General features: G+C 43.4%; 1 protein-coding gene across 2 annotated transcripts in view; it reads left to right on the plus strand.

Moving 5' to 3' along the window:
- Positions 1-18,850, plus strand: part of commd1 (copper metabolism (Murr1) domain containing 1) — a 164,439-nt gene that overhangs the window by 80,683 nt on the left and 64,906 nt on the right. The window contains exon 3 of one of the 2 annotated variants that reach the window (XM_070889741.1): positions 6,907-6,992. The exons of the other annotated variant lie outside the window; for it this stretch is intronic. Coding sequence (XP_070745842.1) covers positions 6,907-6,963 — 57 coding nt within the window. The 3' untranslated portion in view covers positions 6,964-6,992. Of the gene's footprint in view, positions 1-6,906; positions 6,993-18,850 lie in introns of those variants that run through there. 2 annotated transcript variants of the gene reach the window in all.

The following is an 18,850-nucleotide window of genomic DNA, read 5'->3' on the forward strand; positions in this document are numbered from 1 at the left end:
AATCTAGATGTCCCGCTATTTCTTCCTTAATGATAGCTTCAAGCATTTTCACCACTACAGATGTTAAACTAACCGGCCTATAATTACCTGCCTTTTGTCTGCCCCCTTTTTTAAATAGAGGCGTTACATTAGCTGCTTTCCAATCTGATGGTACCTCCCCAGAGTCCAGAGAATTTTGGTAGATTATAACTAATGCATCTGCTATAACTTCCACCATCTCTTTTAATACCCTGGGATGCATTTCATCAGGACCAGGGGACTTGTCCACCTTGAGTCCCATTTGCCTGTCCAGCACTACCGCCCTAGCGATAATGATTATCTCAAGATCCTCCCTTCCCACATTCCCGTGACCAGCAATTTCTGGCATGGTTTTTGTGTCTTCCACTGTGAAGACCGAAGCAAAGTAATTGTTTAAGGTCTCAGCCATTTCCACATTTCCCATTATTAAATCCCCCTTCTCATCTTCTAAGGGACCAACATTTACTTTCGTCACTCTTTTCCGTTTTATATATCGGTAAAAGCTTTTACCATCTGTTTTTATGTTTTGCGCAAGTTTACTTTCGTAATCTATCTTTCCTTTCTTTATTGCTCTCTTAGTCATTCTTTGCTACCGTTTAAAATTTTCCCAATCTTCTAGTTTCCCACTAACCTTGGCCACCTTATACGCATTGGTTTTTAATTTGATCCTCTCCTTTATTTCCTTGGTTATCCACGGCTGGTTATCCCTTCTCTCACCGTCCTTCTTTTTCACTGGAATATATTTTTGTTGAGCACTATGAAAGAGCTCCTTAAAAGTCCTCCACTGTTCCTCCAATTGTGCCACTGTTTAGTCTGTGTTCCCAGTCTACTTTAGCCAATTCTGCCCTCATCCCACTGTAGTCCCCTTTGTTTAAGCATAGTACGCTCGTTTGAGACACTACTTCCTCACCCTCAATTTGTATTACAAATTCAACCATACTGTGATCACTCATTCCGAGAGGATATTTTACGAGATGATCATTTATTATTCCTGTCTCATTACACAGGACCAGATCTAAGATAGCTTGCTCCCTTGTAGGTTCTGTAACATACTGTTCTAAGAAACAATCCCGTATGCATTCTATGAATTCCTCCTGAAGGCTACCCCGTGCGATTTGATTTGACCAATCGATATGTAGGTTAAAATCCCCCATGATTACTGCCGTTCCTTTTTCATATGCCTCCATCATTCCCTTGATTATTGTCCGCCCCACCGTGAAGTTATTATTTGGGGGCCTATAAACTACCAGTGACTTTTTCCCCTTACTATCTCTAATCTCCACCCACAATTATTCAATATTTTGTTCATTAGAGCCAATATCGTCTCACAACTGCCCTGATATCATCCTTTATTAACAGAGCTACCCCACCTACTTTCCCTTCTTGTCTATCCTTCCGAATTGTCAGATACCCCTGTATGTTTAACTTGGCCACCCTGCAACCACGTTTCTGTAATGGCCACCAAATCATACCCATTTGTCATGATTTGTGCCGTCAACTCATTTACTTTATTTTGAATGCTGCGTGCGTTTAGGTAAAGTGTTTTAATACTAGTTTTTAAACCATGATTTTTAGTTTTGACCCCTCCTGCAGCCCCTTTATATTCATACATATTGTCCCTTCCTGTCACCTCGTGGTTTACACTTACCCCAGTGCTACTCTGCTCTGTTGCCTCCTGCCTTTTGCATCCTTTCTTGGGGTCCTGTTCATCTGAGCTCTCACCCACTCTAACTAGCTCAGAGCCCTCTCCTGGGTTCCGAATACTCCTCGCATTGAGGCACAGAGCTTTCAGGCTTGCCTTTTTATTACACTTTGACCCTTTAGAATTTGGCTGTACAGTGGCCCTTTTTGTTTTTTGCCTTGGGTTTCTCTGCCCTCCACTTTTACTCATCTCCTTTCTATCTTTTGCTTCTGTCTCCATTTTGTTTCCCTCTGTCTCCCTGCATTGGTTCCCATCCCCCTGCCATATTAGTTTAACTCCTCCCCAACAGCACTAGCAAACACTCCCCCTAGGACATTGGTTCCGGTCCTGCTATGGTGCAGACCGTCCGATTTTGTACTGGTCCCACCTCCTCCAGATCCGGTTCCAAAGCCCCAGGAATTTGAATCCCTCCCTGCTGCACCACTGCTCAAGCCACGTATTCATCTGAGCTATCCTGCGATTCCTACTCTGACTAGCACGTGGCACTGGTAGCAATCCCGAGATTACTACTTTTGAGGTCCTACTTTTAATTTAGCTCCTAACTACTTAAATTCGTCTCTTGGGACCTCATCCTGCTTTTTTACCTATATCGTTGGTACCAATGTGCTCCACGACAACTGGCTGTTCACCCTCCCTTTTCAGAATGTCCTGCACCCGCTCCGAGACATCCTTGACCCTTGCACCAGGGAGGCAACATACCATCCTGGAGTCTCGGTTGCGGATGCAGAAACGCTTAGCTATTCCCCTTACAATTGAATCCCCTATCGCGATCGCTCTCCCACTCTTTTTCCTGCCCTCCTGTGCAGCAGAGCCAGCCACGGTGCCTTGAACTTGGCTGCTGCTGCCCTCCCCTGATGAGTCGTCCCCTCAACAGTACTCAAAGCGGTGTATCTGTTTGCAGGGGGATGACCGCAGGGGACTCGTGCACTACCTTCCTTGCACTGCTCTTCCTGCTGGTCTTCCATTCCCTATCTGGCTGTGGACCCTTCACCTGCAGTAAGACCAACTCGCTACACGTGCTACTCACGTCATTGTCAGCATCGTGGATGCTCCAGAGTGAATCCACCCTCAGCTCCAATTCCGCAGTGCGGTCTGTCAGGAGCTGGAGGCGGATACACTTCCTGCACACTTAGTCATCAGGGACACCGGAAGTGTCCCTGAGTTCCCACATGGTACAGGAGGAGCATATCACGTGACCGAGCTCTCCTGCCATGACTTAACCTTTAGATACACTTAATTTGGCGACAACAATGTTAACAGGTTACTTACTGATATAAAAAAGAAAAAGAAAAGCTACTCACCAATCACTTACCCCTTTGGCTGTGACGTCACCTTTTGATTTCTTTATACTTTTTTGCTTTTTCTCCCGGCTGGAGCTGTACAAAGTGGGCCTTTATAGGCCTCTCCACGCATCCCGGACTTGCGCTGCTCGAACTGCCGCTCCTCCTCCGACGTTGGGCTTTTATAAGCCTCTCCACGCACCCCGGACTCGCGCTGCTTGAACTGCCGCTCCTCCTCCGACGTTGGGCCTTTATAGGCCTCTCCACGCACCCCGGACTCGCGCTGCTCGTTAACATTGCTGTTTGTGGGATCTTGCTTTGTGCAAATTAATTGCCGCGTTTCATACATTACAACAGTGACTTTACTTCAAAAGTACTTAATTGGCTAAAAAGCAGTTTGGGACATCCTGAGGTTGTGAAAGGCACTGTATAAATCCAAGCACTTTCTTTAGTGACCTCTGTTGGAATGCACGAGAGTCTAAATGAGGACAAGATTGGTCTGGCTGTGATTCTCTCCAAGGATAATTGTCTGCCACCAGATAAAGAATAGCCACTTGGGCAAGATTCCAGAGGACTACTGAGACATATAGTTCATGTTTTATCATTCTATCTGTTAGCTTGGAGTAGCTGAGGGCTTTGGATATTTAAGCTATCCTGTTAACTGTGGGGAATACGGGATGGCATGGCTCTGATTATCTCCCATTATTCTCCAAACTCTCGCCTGCCTTGAACCGTGCGCCAATGACACTAAGTTGGAGTAGAATAAATGATAGTTACAAGCAGTTTTGGATCAATTTTGTGGAAAATATAAGGATGCAATAAGCAGCACGTGGGTAAACGCAGTAAAAAGCTGATTATTGTTTTAGCTGCAACTATGCTTTAATGAGGATTTCAGTGTTTTACACTGAGCTCAGAGGGTGCAAGGTTGCTCACAATCAAATTTTAAAAGGTGAGACCCGTCTAATATTTAAACCTTCAAGAGTATTTGTAACTAAATGCCTCGATAAAAATTGCAAAAGGCTGGAAATAGTTATTTGGAGAAACAGATGCAGTCACATGCTATAAGCCACTCACATTTTCCGCGAAACCACCATGATGTGGTTTATGGACAGCAGTCGTTTAGCAGCAATGATTCCCAATAAATAAGCACTTTGTTTCCAGTACTGCACAAAACTGCAGCTAAAGTTACAACACCAGCTGTAACCTACTAGCTATAAACAGCAGAGGTGAACAATAAAACTGCAGTGACTGTTGCAGATCACATGCTCTTTTTAGAATGGTTGAAGCAAAAATGTTGGAATAATTTTAAGAAACAGTTGTACACTATCATTGAGGCACTGTAGACACTTCTCGGTATCGTGAGCTTCTGTGAATTTCAAGCTCAAAATCTTGAAGTACAGGTGCAGCATCCAGAATCCGGAGCCCTCTGGACCGAGGCTGTTCCGGATTCCGCGTTTTCTGGACTTTAGATCGTCTTTCTGACGTCACGAATCTCGAAACGCCCGAGCCCAGGTTCGGCTATTTCCGGATTTCGGAACATCAGAAAGGAGGGGATCCCCACCAAGGAGCTGTTTGGGCCGCCGGCCCTGTTGATGAGGTTGCAGGCGGTGCCCCGCCATCAAGGTGGTGTTCGGGCGGGCCCCGCCCAAGAGGAGCTGCTCGGGCCGGCCGGCCCTGTGGAGGTGGTGTTCGGGCGGGCCGGCAAGGAGGCCCCCAGGTAAGGGGAGGGGCGGCATGGTGAGGCCCAATGTCAGGCAGCCACGGGACCCTGAGGTCAGCAGGGGCAACGGGTCCAGATTCCGGAACTCCGGATTCCAGAACATTCTGGAACTCCGGATTTTGGACGCTCCGCCTGTATAATCCTTTCAAAAGCTAATACCTATATTTGACATTTTACACTGATTGAGAAATGATGTGCTTTATATCAGACTATGACCTGTAGATCGCTCTGGATTAAAGCCAGCAAACAGACAGTGCAAGTTAATCCTTTTTAACTCTTCCAAGTTTGATTGAAATGTTTTTGTCGTGGTTGTAAATGTAAACTAATATCTAACAATCTAACTTTCCATGATGAAGCAAGAATGCTAAATGATGCTGGGAGCCAAATCAAATAATGTATTTTTTTTTAAGTCAATGAGTTACCATTCATAACATCTGTTCCTGTTGGGTTATGTACTCAGGACAAGTAAAGGTCCATGGACCCATTTGCGCTCACCCCATTTTATTTCCGAAATTCATCCATATGGACCTACCTATCTTCCTGGGAGCAGAAAAGAAATACAAACTTGTAGCCAATTTAGGAATTCTGTCTCAAATTCCTCTCCAACACCTCCGAGGCAAGCTTAGAAGGCCATTAATTATTATCAGGAATCTTGCCATCCTTCTGCTGTGATCACCTAGCTTTTCACAACCACCTCTGGAATTCTGTTCCATAAGTTGGTCACCATCCAAGGGGAGAAGAAATTCCACTGTCGAATCTCAATCTACTTTCTCAGTTTAAATAGGTGGTCCTTAGGTTCTACTCTATCCCTCTCCCTCCACCCCCATCACCTCAATCCACTTGTGTATTATCCATGAACTTAAGCATTTTGAATACCTGAATCATATCCCCTCCAAGTCTACAGTTCTATCAAATCCAAACTCAAAGCAGGAATGTTAATTCCAAGACTCAGTGCAGTGAGCTGGAGAGCATCCTCATTGACCTGCTCCCTCTAACTTCTCTGGAGCTGCAATGTCTGGCTTGAGGTGGGAGAACAAATTGTACACAGTACTCCAAATGAGGTCCAGTCAAAACTTATGCAACCTAATTATTGTGGCCTTAGGTTTTTGCTGAACAGCTGGGGAATATTTAGTTCGGGATTATGTTTGGTTTGGTGACAGGCTTGTGATGCTGCCGATTTGATACAGCGAACAGATTTGAGAATACTAGCAGATTAATATTTAAAAGTTGTCATTTGCAACTTCTCAATGCTGTTTCGTGCATTTACATGGCAGTATTGACTGCTATTGGGAGTGATGGGAAAACAATCCTTTGAAACAGAAAGAAAGACTTTCATTTATATAGCGCCTTTCATAGAAACATAGAAATTTACAGCGCAGAAGGAGGCCATGGATCGTCCCGGAGTCCAGAATATTCCGGAACTCCGGATTTTGGATGCTCAACCTGTATTTATGGAACATATTTGGGTTTTCCTTGATTTTACTTGCCAAGAATTTTTCATGCTCTCGCTTAGCATTCCTAATATCCTTTTTAATTTCACCTCTGAGCTTCCTGTTTTTTCTCCAGAGATTCTACAGTAGTTATCCATTGGTATATGACATAAGCTTCCCTTTTTTTCTTTATCCTCCCCTATAAGTCCCTAGACATCCAGGGGGCTCTAGAATTGTTATTCCCACCCTTTTTCTTTAAGGGCACATATTTGGCCTGGGCCCTCCAGATTTCCTCCTTGAATGCTTCCCACTGTTCTGACACTGATTTACCCACAAGTAGTTTTTCCAGTCCAGTGTGGCCAAATCACTTCTCAACTGAGCAAAGTTAGCTTTTCCCCAATTGGGACTTTTATTCCTGGTCTATCCTTGTCATTATCCATAACTACCTTGAATCTGATTGAATTATGGTCACTGGCTTCAGGACATCCCAAAGCACTTTACAGTCAATTAAGTACATTTTGAAGTGTAATCACAGTTGTTATGTAGGAAATGCGGCGGTCAATTTGCTCACAGCAAGCTTCTACAAACGGCAATGTGATAATGACCAGATAATCTGTTTTGGTGATGTTTGTTGAGAGATAATATTGGCTAGAATACTGAAGGATACTAGGCCCTGCTCTTCTTTGAAGTAGTGTCATAAGATCTTTTACATTTACCTGAGCATGAGCAGCAATCAAAATTTCTCTTTGACCTTAGGTGTCCTATTCAAAAGACCACTGCCATGGTTTTGCAGCTACCAAGTCATTCTTTTGAAAGGAATTTAAAGATTTCACCAGTGTGTTGCACAATTCACTTTTGCTGGGAAGCTTGAAAGGACTGGAGTCATCAAGATTGCAAAGCAGTAATGGACTCCATATTGTGAATCATTTCTTCAGCATTCTTACTCTGAATCTGTTTTTAAAATGCAACTTAATAATAGATATGCTTTCAATTAAATAATGTTCTTAGTTTTCTTATATTTAACTTGCTCTATGATTTACCTGGACTATTGTGTCTTGTCTGAAGGCATGTCCATGTGTTTGTGTAGCAAAACAGGGAGATGGTTGGTCTATTTGTAATGGTTTTTATAGGGATCAATTCGTTTGAGGATGCTATGTTCTGAGTTTTCTCCCATTCCCATATCCTACATATTGGAGAATGTGCACTCCACAACAGGTCAAGAAATTCTCTGCTTGGGACATTCTCTGAGCAGTCTGGTTTGGTGACTCTTGAATATAGTGATCAGTTTCTGTGGCCAAAATAAAACATGAAGAATGGTTAATCCTGCAAAGCACTGGGAAATTGTCAGCACCATACCCGAGTATGAGTATCTCTGCCTTTAAAAGGGGAGGACCGAGAGAGAGATCTCTTTCATAGATCCAGATCCGAATAATGGAAACTTGATCTTACGACTACAAAACCATCTTCTCCGGGCACCACTTTGCAAGCTGGATGAAATATATTCCTGGTTATGCTATCAAGCTCATTTTGGAAATGGCAAATACTGGATTTGAGTTGACAAATTCTGATAACTAATTTTTACAACTTAAATCTGCAGAGGCAGTGACCACAGAATTGGGTGATCTGGAGTACAAGCATGTACAACTTCAAAAGCTGAAAATTAGTTAATCAGTAGTAACGGTCTTCAGGTATAAACTGCAGGTCTCTGAATTTGTTTCCAGTATTACAGCACATCTGTCACCATCCTGACTCTGGATATGTGCTGGCTTTGGTATTCATCTTACAGTGTAACATGCCTTTTGTTCAAATTGAGGAACAATTGAAAAAGTTATTATTTATTTTTTCCACAGCACATTTCCAATAAAACCTCAATGAAAAACAAACACACTTTAAATAACCCCTCCCCTCTCTCTCTCTTCCCCCCCTCTCTCTCTCTTCCCCCCTCTCTCTCTCTCTCCCCTCTCTCTCTCTCCCTTCCCCCTCTCTCTCTCTCCCTTCCCCCTCTCTCTCTCTCTTCCCCCTCTCTCTCTCTCTTCCCCCTCTCTCTCTCTCTTCCCCCTCTCTCTCTCTCTTCCCCCTCTCTCTCTCTCTTCCCCCTCTCTCTCTCTCTTCCCCCTCTCTCTCTCTCTCTCCCCCCTCTCTCTCTCTCTCTCTTCCCCCTCTCTCTCTCTCTCTTCCCCCTCTCTCTCTCTCTCTTCCCCCCCTCTCTCTCTCTTCTCCCCCCCCCCTCTCTCTCTTCCCCCCCTCTCTCTCTCTTCTCCCCCCCCCCTCTCTCTCTTCCCCCCCCCCCCCTCTCTTCCCCCTCTCTCTCTCCCCCCTCTCTCTCTCTCGCTTCCCCCCCTCTCTCTTCTCCTCCCCGCGCATAGCCACTGTCTCCCCCCCTCCCCCCCCCCCCCATACACGCGCGCTCTCTCTTCTCTCTTTCCCCCCCCCCCCCCCCATACACGCGCCTGCTCTCTTCCTTTTGTATGCCTTTTTAACAGCCCTCAAGTTGTCCTGCCAACTTCAAGACCTGGTTCCATTCGTATCTATCTAATCATAGCCAGAGAATCACCTGCAATGGCTTCTCTTCCTGCTCCCGCATCCTTAACTCTGGTGTCCCCCAAGGATGTATCTTTGGCCCCCTCTTATTTCTCATCTACATGTTGCCCCTTGTCAACATCATCTGAAAAAAACGTCAGTTTCCACGCTGATGACACCCAGCTCTCCCTCACAACCACTTTTTTTCAACCCCTCCACGGACTCTAAATTGTCAGACTGCTTGTCCGACGTTCAGTTCTGGATGAGTAGAAATTTTATCCAATTAAATATTGGGAAGACCGAAGCCATCGGTCCCCGCCACAAAATCCATTCCCGAGGCAACGGCTCCATCCCTCTCCCCAACTTCTGTCTTGCGCTGAACCACACTGTTCGCAAGCTTGGTGTCATATTTGACCCTGAAATGAGTTTATATCCGTGGCATAACTAAGACCACCTATTTCCACCTCCGTAATATTGCCCGCTATAATGTATGCACCTGTGAGCATGCTCACAGGCTTGTGGAGCTGTTGCACTGTGAGTGGCTTAGCCAATCATGTGACGTTCACAAGACTCAATAAAACTCCAGTTAATTGTGTTCAGCTTCTCCACGATGAGGCATGCAGTTGTGAGCCTGGTGGATGAACTGGTAGTGTTCAGTTTGATAAACCTTTGCTAATAAACCAGCTAGTTCTTTACAGCAAATATGTAGCTATGAATTCATAAGCGAAGAACCCATGAAGCAAATACACAACGCCTGCCTCCGCTCCGGCCTCAGCTCATCCGCTGCTGAAACCCTCATCCATGCCTTTGTTACCTCTAGACATAGAAACCTAAGAAATAGGAGCAGGAGTAGGCCACCTGTCCCTCAAGCCTGCTCCGCCATTTAATAAGATCATGGCTGATCTCATCATGGACTTGGCTCCACTTCCCTGCCCGCTCCCCATAACTCTTTATTCCCTTATCGCTCAAAAATCTGTCTATCTCCTCCTCAAATATATTCCATGACCCAGCCTCCACAGCTCTCTGGGTCAGAGAATTCCATAGATTTTACAACCCTTTGAGAGAAGAAATTCCTCCTCATCTCAGTTTTAAATGGGCGGCCCTTAGTCTGAGACTATGTCCCCTAGTTTGAGTTTTCCCTTTGAGTGGAAATATCCTCTCTGCATCCACCTTTGTCGAGCCCCCTCATTATCTTGTATGTTTTGATAAGGTCACCTCTCATTTTTCTGAACTCCAATGAGTATCGGCCCAACCTACTCAACCTATCTTCATAAGTCAACCCCCTCATCTCTGGAATCAACCTAGTGAAGCTTCTCTGAACTGCCTCCAATGCAAGTATATCCTTCCTTAAATACGGAGACCAAAACTGTATGGAGTACTCGAGGTGTGACCTTACCAATAACCCTGTACAGTTGTAGTAGGACTTCTCTGCTTTTATACTCTATCCCCCTAGCAAGAAAGCCCAACACTCCATTTACCTTCCTGATTACTTGCTGTACCTGCATACTCATTCTTTGTGTTTCATGCACAAGGACCCCCAGGTCCCTCTGTACTGCAGCACTTTGCAATTTTTCTCCATTTAAATAATAATTTGCTTTTCTATTTTTTCTGCCAAAGTGGATAACCTCACATTTTCCCACATTATACTCCATCTGCCAAATCTTTGCCCACTCACTTAGCCTGTCTATAGACCGTTGCAGATTTTTTGTGTCCTCCTCGCAATTGCTTTCCCACCCATCTTTGTATCATCAGCAAACTTGGCTACATTACACTCTGTCCCTTCATCCAAGTCATTAATATAGATTGTAAATAGTTGAAGCCCCAGCACTGATCCCTGCGGCACCCCACTAGTTACTGTTTGCCAACTGGAAAATGACACATTTATCCTGACTCTGTTTCTGTTAGTTAGCCAATCCTCTATCCATGCTAATATATTACCCCCAACCCCATGAACTTTTATCTTGTGCAATAATCTTTTATGTGGCATGTTATTGAACTCCTTCTGGAAATACCTTTCCAAATGTCCTGCTACTGCTTCTTTAATAATGGACTCCAGCATTTGCCCAATGACAGATGTTAGGTTAACTGGTCTATCGTTTCCTGCTTTTTGTCTGCCTCCTTTTTTTAGATAGAGGCGTTACATTTGCGATTTTTGCAATCCGCTCGGACTGCCCCAGAATCCAGGGAATTTTGGTAGATTACAACCAATGCATCCACTATCTGTGCAGCTACCTCTTTTATGACCCAAGGATGTAAGCCATCAGATCCAGGGGACTTGTCCGCCTTTAGTCCCATTATTTTACCGAGTACTACTTCATTAATGATAGTGATTGTATTAAGTTCTTCCCTCCCTATAGCCCCTTGATTATCCACTATTGGGACGTTTTTAGTGTCTTCTACCGTGAAGACTGATATAAAATATTTGTTCAACGTCTCTGCCATTTCCCTGTTCTCCATTATTAATTCCCTAGGCTCATCCTCTTTAGCCACTCTTTTTTCATTTTTATGTACCTGTAGAAACTCTTACTATCTATTTTTATATTCCATGCTAGTTTACTTTCATCATCTATCTTCCCTCCCTATCATTTTTTTAGTCGTTCTTTGCCAACTTTTAAAAAATTCCCAATCCTCTGGCCTCCCACCAGTCTTGGCCACATTGTATGCCCTTGTTTTCAATTTGATACCATCCCTTATTTCCTTAGTTAGCCATGGATGGTTATCCCTTCTCTTACAGCCTTTCCTTCTCATTGGGATATATTTTTGTTGCGAGTTATGAAATATCTCCTTAAATGTCTGCCACTGCTCATCAACTGTGTCCCATGCTTTAATCTATTTTCCCAGTTCAATTTCAGCCAACTCTGCCTTCATACCTTTAGTCTCCTTTATTTAAGCTTAGGACACTGGTTTGAGAACCAACTTTCTCATCCTTCAACTTAATTTGAAATTCAACTATGTTATGGTCACTCATTCCTTGAGGATCCTTTACTAGGAGATCATTTATTAATCCTGTCTCATTACACAGTACCGGATCTAAGATAGCCTGCTCCCTGATTGATTCTGCAACGTACTGTTCAAGGAAACTATCCTGGATACGCTCTGTGAACTCCTCCTCGAGGCTACCCTGGCCAATTTGCTTTGTCCAATCAATATGAAGGTTAAAATCGCCCATGGTTATTGCCGTTCCTTTTTACAAGCCTCCATTATTTCTTGATTTATATTCCGTCCAACAGTGTACCCACCAGTGACTTTTTCCCCTTATTATTCCTTATCTCCACTCAAACTGATTCAACATCTTGGTCTTCTGAGCCAATATCGTTTCTCACTAACACGCTGATCTCATCCTTTGTTAACAGCCCTACCACACCTCCTTTTCCTTTCTGTTTGTCCATCTGAATTGTCAAATACCCCTGAATATTTAGTTCCCAGTCCTGGTCACCTTGCAACCACATCTCTGTAATGGCTATCAGATCATACCCATTTGTATCTATTTGTGCCGTCAACTCCTCTATTTTGTTATGAATGCCATGTGCATAAAAGTATAAAAGAGCTTTTAAATTTGTTTTCTTACCATTTTTTTCTTGCTTTGACCCCACTTTCTGATTCATCTTTGTTCATACATTCTGTCCCTCGCTGGTCGCTCTGGTTTTCAGTTCCCCCAGTGTTACCCTGCTCTATTGCCTTCTCCTTATTCTTTTGACTTTTTAAATTTTCGCTCCCGAATCTTTCCCACCCCCCTTCTCTTCCCCCCCCCCCCCCCCCCCCCCAACTAATTCGTTTAAAGCCCTCTCTACAGCCCTAGTTATTTGATTTGTCAGGACCCTAGTCCCAGCACGGTCTAAGTGGAGCCCGTCCAAACTTGACTATTCCAACACACTCCATGCTGGCCTCCCATATTCTACTGTACGTAAACTTGAGGTCATCCAAAACTCGGCTGCCCGTGTCCCGCTCATCAATCACCACTGTGCTCGCTGACCTAAATTGTTTCCCAGTTAAGCAACGCCTTGATTTCAAAATTCTGATCCTTGTTTTTAAATCCCTCCATGGCCTCGCCCCTCCTGAAACTCTGTAATCTCCTCCAGCCCTACAACCCCCCCGAAATGCCTGCGCTCCTCTAATTCTGCCCTCTGGAGCATCTCTGATTATAATCGCTCAACCATTGGTGGCCATGCATTCTGTTGCCGAGGCCCTAGGCTCTGCAATTCCTTGCCTGAACCTCTCCATCTCTCTACCTCTCTTTCCTGCTTTAAGGCGCTCCTTAAGATGTATCTCTTTGACCCAAGCTTTTGGTCACCTGCCCTAATTTCTCCTTGTGTGGCTCGCTGTCAAATATTTGGTCTCATAATACTGTTGTGAAGCATCTTGAGACATTTTGCTATGTTAAAGGTGCTATATAAATACAAATTGTTCTTGTGTGCGTACTCCCCCAGGTCTCTGTTCCTGAATCCTCTTTAAAATTGTACCTAATGTAGAATTGGGACTGCTATTGTACAGTGACTGAATGAAAGTAATTGAATTTTATTACATGGAATTTGGGGGTTTTCACTGGTATTTTTGGGATCAAATTCCTAATTTTCTTGTGAATAGTGTAAATGAGCGACCTGTTTTATTTATTATCAAAGTACCTTGTTTTAAAGCCAGGTTACACAGCCATGTAGTAAGCTGGGTCTTGAGGCTGGAAGGGAGGGGCTGGTCTGAGGAACTAGCAGGTGTTGGTGGGGACAGGCAAGAGGTTAAGAATTTGTTGGAGATCTCCCCAGAATGGCTGATTTATTTTTTGATTGGTTTGTTTGGTGCTTGCAAAGTAAGTACATTGCTGCTTTTAGGGACTAGCAGTAACGAAACGGTAAACAAAGTGTTCGAGAAGGATGATTACAGCATGTGGTTTGTGCATACTGAGAATTCGAAAACAATTGTTTACAGAATTGTTTTGATGGCTGTATTATTCATTTACCCAGCACAATGGGTAAGAAAAAGAAAAGAAAGACTTGCACTTATATAGCGCCTTTAATGACTCAAAGTGCTTTACAGCCAATTAAATGCTTTTCAACTATTGAAATGTGGGAATTAAGGAAAAGATCAATTATTTTCCTGAAATCAATAAAAACAAAATTTTTTTTATGGTTTGTGGCAGAGTGTTCCCTCAAACTGCTCTCCAAATTATTTCATGATATGCACCATCCCCACTCCTTTACCCCTTTGGAATAGCATCCATCATCCCTTGCCTTCTCCGAGCCTCCCGAGTCCTAATCCCCATTTTCCTCCTCACACCCGTGTCTTTCACCTCACGGGAAGCCTCTCCATGCCTGATCCCAATACCTATTCCAACCTGGTAAAGCTTGCTTGTCATCATGTTCATGTTGCCTTTTAAAAAGATTAAGAATTAAAAATTGATGATCGAGGCCACTATTCTAATGTTCATGGAAAATGGATAGAGATGTGAATTCGGCATATAAAGCAGCAGTAATATCATTCAATAACAATGTAATTTATTTAGTCGCTATGTCATTGGCCCAAATGATGCATTGTGTGTTACATGTCTCACACCCCTATTGCTATAAAACAACATATTATTTGACTTAACACGTTCAATATCAGAGATTTGCTAAAACAGAAATATGTCTTGCCTCAAATAGACATCCATTACATTTCTGACAAAATTACTAGAGTATTGAAGTACCAAAAGGAGAAAGAAAATGAATCATTTTTTGCATTTTTTTCTCTTGCCTTGTTAACTTGACCTCTCACCAAGGGCAGAAGCTAAGAAACTGTCAATTTACAGAAAATTATTTTGGCAATCAGCTTCTCATTAACCTTAGGATGTGCCTATTTAGATCACCACCATAAGAATATCTGAGCAGTGGTTTTAACAGGATAAGATATTAAACCCTGCTTCATCCTAGTAACAGCACATTACAATCCTGCTTCAGACCCCAGACTACCCATGAACCAATGCCATAGGAGGTCAACTAATGTATTGTATTGTATTAGCACTCTCATCTACATTCTACTCCTTTGCGACATCTTTCGCACATATGTGGTCAGCTTCCACAGGTGCACTGATGACTCACACCTCTATCCCTCCACCACCTCTCCCAATCCCTCCACTGCTTGTCCAATATCCAACCTTGGCTGACCTACAGGTTCCTCCAGCTAAACATTGGGAAGACCAATGCCATGGTCTTCAGTCCTCACCACAAACTCCGGGCCCTCAGTACTGTCTCCATCCCCCTCCAGAATATTGTCTTGGGCTGAACCAGACTGTTTGCAACTTCAGTATTGAATTCAACCCCAAACTGAACTCCTTGTTCTATGTCCCCTCTATCACAATGATTTAACTTCCACCTCCACTGTTCCAATTTTCTTCTGACTGGTCTCCCATCGCCCAGCTTCTACCCTCTGTAAACACCAGCTCCCCAACCATCCCCGGAACTCTTGCTTCCTCTGATTCTTGTGGTTGTGCATAACCTTTGCCTCACTATTGATAGCTGTATCTTCAGAAATTCCTGTCCACACCCATCTGCCTCATCACTTTACTCACCTCCTTAAGACTCAATTTGCACTAACTTTATGTTAGATACTGGTTTATGCAGAACATATCTTGTGATAAGTTACATGTTCTGATTTGGTACAGTGAACACACAAAGCTTCACCTACCACGTATAAGTTATTAATAGTTCACTGACTTTGCCATCTATTTTACTATAATGAGTTAATGAATAAACCTGAGAGAAATTATTTGTGTGTGTGTGTATGTGAGTCTCTCTCTTTCTGTCTACCTTCATTTTCCCCCTCTCGGGCCCGCACATGGGTGTAATTAGCAGAAACTCCCACTGGTGACTAATTCACACTGGGAGTGTGACCAGTTTTGTGGGCAGGGTTTGCTTCTAGTGCGATGTTTTTTAAACCAGCACAAAAGATTGCGGAAATTCAATTGCGCCGGACGTAATTTGTGTTTAAAATTTTTGTGATCTTTTGTGCAAGTTACTCCAATTTTGGGCCAATTTGCCGACAAATACAGCACAACCGAGCGGAAATTCTACCCCTGAATGTTTAGCAGCACTGGGAAACTGTCCTGGGTGTAGGTTGCACTGTAGCACAGATTCTAGATCTCGGAGGTTAGCAGCACTGGGGTGGGGAAACCTGGGGTTTGGCAGAATGTGTGGTGGATCACTGGTGGATTTTTGGACTCTGTTAGCACTTGGAAGGAGAGAGGACAAGGTGGGTCCTGGATCTGTTTGTGCAGGTTTGTAAGTTTAATGGATCTCTGCAAACAATGGCCCGGAAATCCTGGCCTCGCCTGGTCTGTACCGAGTGTCTAAGGACCCGGGAAGGCATCGCAAAAGCCGGTTTACTGTGCATGCACTGAAAACTTGACAGATCCAACGCATATCGGGAGCGAGGACATTTGCAAAGGCAAGATTTACCCATATCTTGCCCAGCAAATGTCCTCAAAACTCTTGTGCCTGATAAAAGAAGCTGCATAGCCTACTTTTACAGGCGTAAGAGTTTTAAAACATACAAAAATATAATAAAATAAAATTTAAAAAACACATTTTATTGTTTAAAAACTCTGCCCACTAAGGTAAGGTTATTTTTAACCCAAATTACCAAACCTTATTTTTTTTAAAAAATTGGAAAAATATATATTTTTTAAGGCATTTATTAACTTTAATTTCAATTAATTTTAATTATGTGAGATGTTTTTTATTTTTTATTATGGTGTTTAGTGTGTTTGTTTTTTTTTCTCATTAATAGCAATGAGAACTCGTAGATACGAAGTTCTCATTGCTATTAATGAGAAAGCTGTGGAATACTGTATCTGATTGGTGTGACTGCGCCTTCTGTGTGGGAACATCGAGGACGGGAGCGTGCTTTGCAACGCGAGAAGAGAAGGCCTCCCCAACAGAATCCCACGCTCCTCTGAGACCACCAGGTACTTTTGTATAAATTTTTCAGGTCGGAAGTATCCACCCGCAGGAAGCCTCCGACCACAATTTCTGGGCCATTGAATTAATTGTTGTGGTAAATGGTTTCTGTTGCCTGAGTGGATAAATAAATTCCTCAGCTGCATGGAAAAATAAATGCATTCTACTCTGCCTCCCTGGGACATTCAATAAGCACATATTGCTTTAATAACACATTTTTATCTTCAGCTAACAAAATTTAGTCATCAGTGTTTCCCTTTCTTGGGTGGGAAGTGGCAGGGCTTGGAAGCAACCTGCTCTCAATATCCAGTCTTCCTGAGAATCAAACAGTTACCTCAGAAAATATTATTTATTTGAGCTAAGTCACTCAAAGTAATCTTTTTGGATTTAAAAACTTCAGAAAATTATTACCATATTAACATTTTAAAGAAATACCTCCGGCAGAGAGTCTGGGATTTTCTACCTGACAGCAAATAATTTGTGGAAACATTCAGCAGGTTAACATTTCAGGTTCATACCCTCCTGTCAGAACCCAGATGCTATCTGACTTGCTGATTGTTCCAGCATTTTCTATTTTTATTTCTATGTGCTCTGACATGCTTTAACCACAATCTCGGCAGCATCACCCGATGTACCAATTGAAAACTTTCCCTTTGCCTCTCCAGCCATTCTGGCCGAGCTGAATGAGACTCCCAAATAGTTCTGAAGCAAGATTGTTTTTCTGTGGGCTTGTAGCCAGTAGAGTGAGGAGGCGTTCATCTTATCAGTCTGGGCTGAAGTTAAACCCAGGTTCCAAAGGTGATAGAATAGTGTCTTGTCAAGCAATCTGTGTAATAATGGAGGCCTGTCCCTTCTGCCTCCTAATTTCTGACTTCCTGGAGAGTAAGCTCCCTCCTCTTAATCTTTCTGCAAGAGTGAGTGCGTCACATGTTACAAGTGCTTGGAATATTTCAATATCTCATACCTTGGGCAAGTCTCTATTCCCACTATAGAGTATACAAGATTCACAAAGTAGGGTAGACTGGGATAGATCCACCATCCCCAGTAACATTCCCTGAAGCATGCTGTCTTTCATAATGAAAGGGAGAAATGGGAAATCTGCAGGTTTGTCAGAGTTAACACTGAGGCAGGATACAGGACTACTGCAATTATTTTATGCCGCCATCAACTCTGCTCCCTTGCCACTAATTCCATTGATTCTTTGTCTGATCCCTCCGGTTGAATCAGGCCTTGCACAACCTTGGTGTCCTGTTAAATGCAGAGTTGAGTTTTAAACCCCACATTTTGTTCATTGCCAAGACTGCTTACTTCCACCTCCTACAATATTCAATACTTCCACTGCTGTCAAAATGTTAACCGATGCCATTGTCACCTGTAGACTTGAGACTTCCTTGCCAGACTCCCATCCTTCTCTTTCCATTAATGCTAACTCATTCAAAATTCAACTACCCATACTCTATCCTGCACTAAGTTCTGCTTGTCTATCATTGCTCTACAGTCACTTCCTGTCCCACAATATGATGAATTGAAATCTTTTGTAATCAGCCTCAAATTCCGCCATGGTCTTGTCCCTTCATCCCTTTGCACCCTCCAGCAGTACATATCCTTCAGTTTCCTGGTCTTCTGTGCATCCCCCCTCCCTTCACCTCATCATGGCTTGCAGGGCTTTTAGCTGCCTCAGCCCTCCTCTCTGCATTTCCATCTCTGAACTCCACTGCCTCTCTGCTTTCCACCTCAAAAAGCCGCCTTAAAACCCTTCATAGTTGGAGATGGTTACAGTTGCCTCTGCAGCAAGTGTGGTATAGTTGCTTGTCAAATTTGCGTCAGCTCCTCCACCTGGACCCTCCGGGACTGCTGACAGAGCTGCAAGAAACCTTTGAAGAGTATAAAAAGGCAAAGCATTTACACCAGCAAGTTTTGCATCAGCTGACTTTGCCACCGATTACTTTAACCAGGCATAAATTTTGCTTGATGACATCAGTCTAGAGAGGGCCAGAGGTTTTAACACTAAGCTTTCCTTAAGTTAATCGTGAAAACTTTGTTTGGTTAGTTGTTTTTCTGTCTTTCATTGGGTTTAGGTGTCATGTATGTAGACCATGTGTACTAACTGTATAGTCACATAAGGTGTGTCACCAAAGGGCTTTACGGTGGGAGATCTGAGGGTCACCTGCATAGGTGTTCAGGGCCCAGTATAAAAGGCTGCCCACCATGCTTGTGCATCACTCTGGAGTTACAATAAATGGGACTGCGGTCAC

The sequence above is a fragment of the Pristiophorus japonicus genome, chromosome 9 (assembly GCF_044704955.1).
Source record: "Pristiophorus japonicus isolate sPriJap1 chromosome 9, sPriJap1.hap1, whole genome shotgun sequence".
Taxonomy (NCBI): domain Eukaryota; kingdom Metazoa; phylum Chordata; class Chondrichthyes; family Pristiophoridae; genus Pristiophorus; species Pristiophorus japonicus.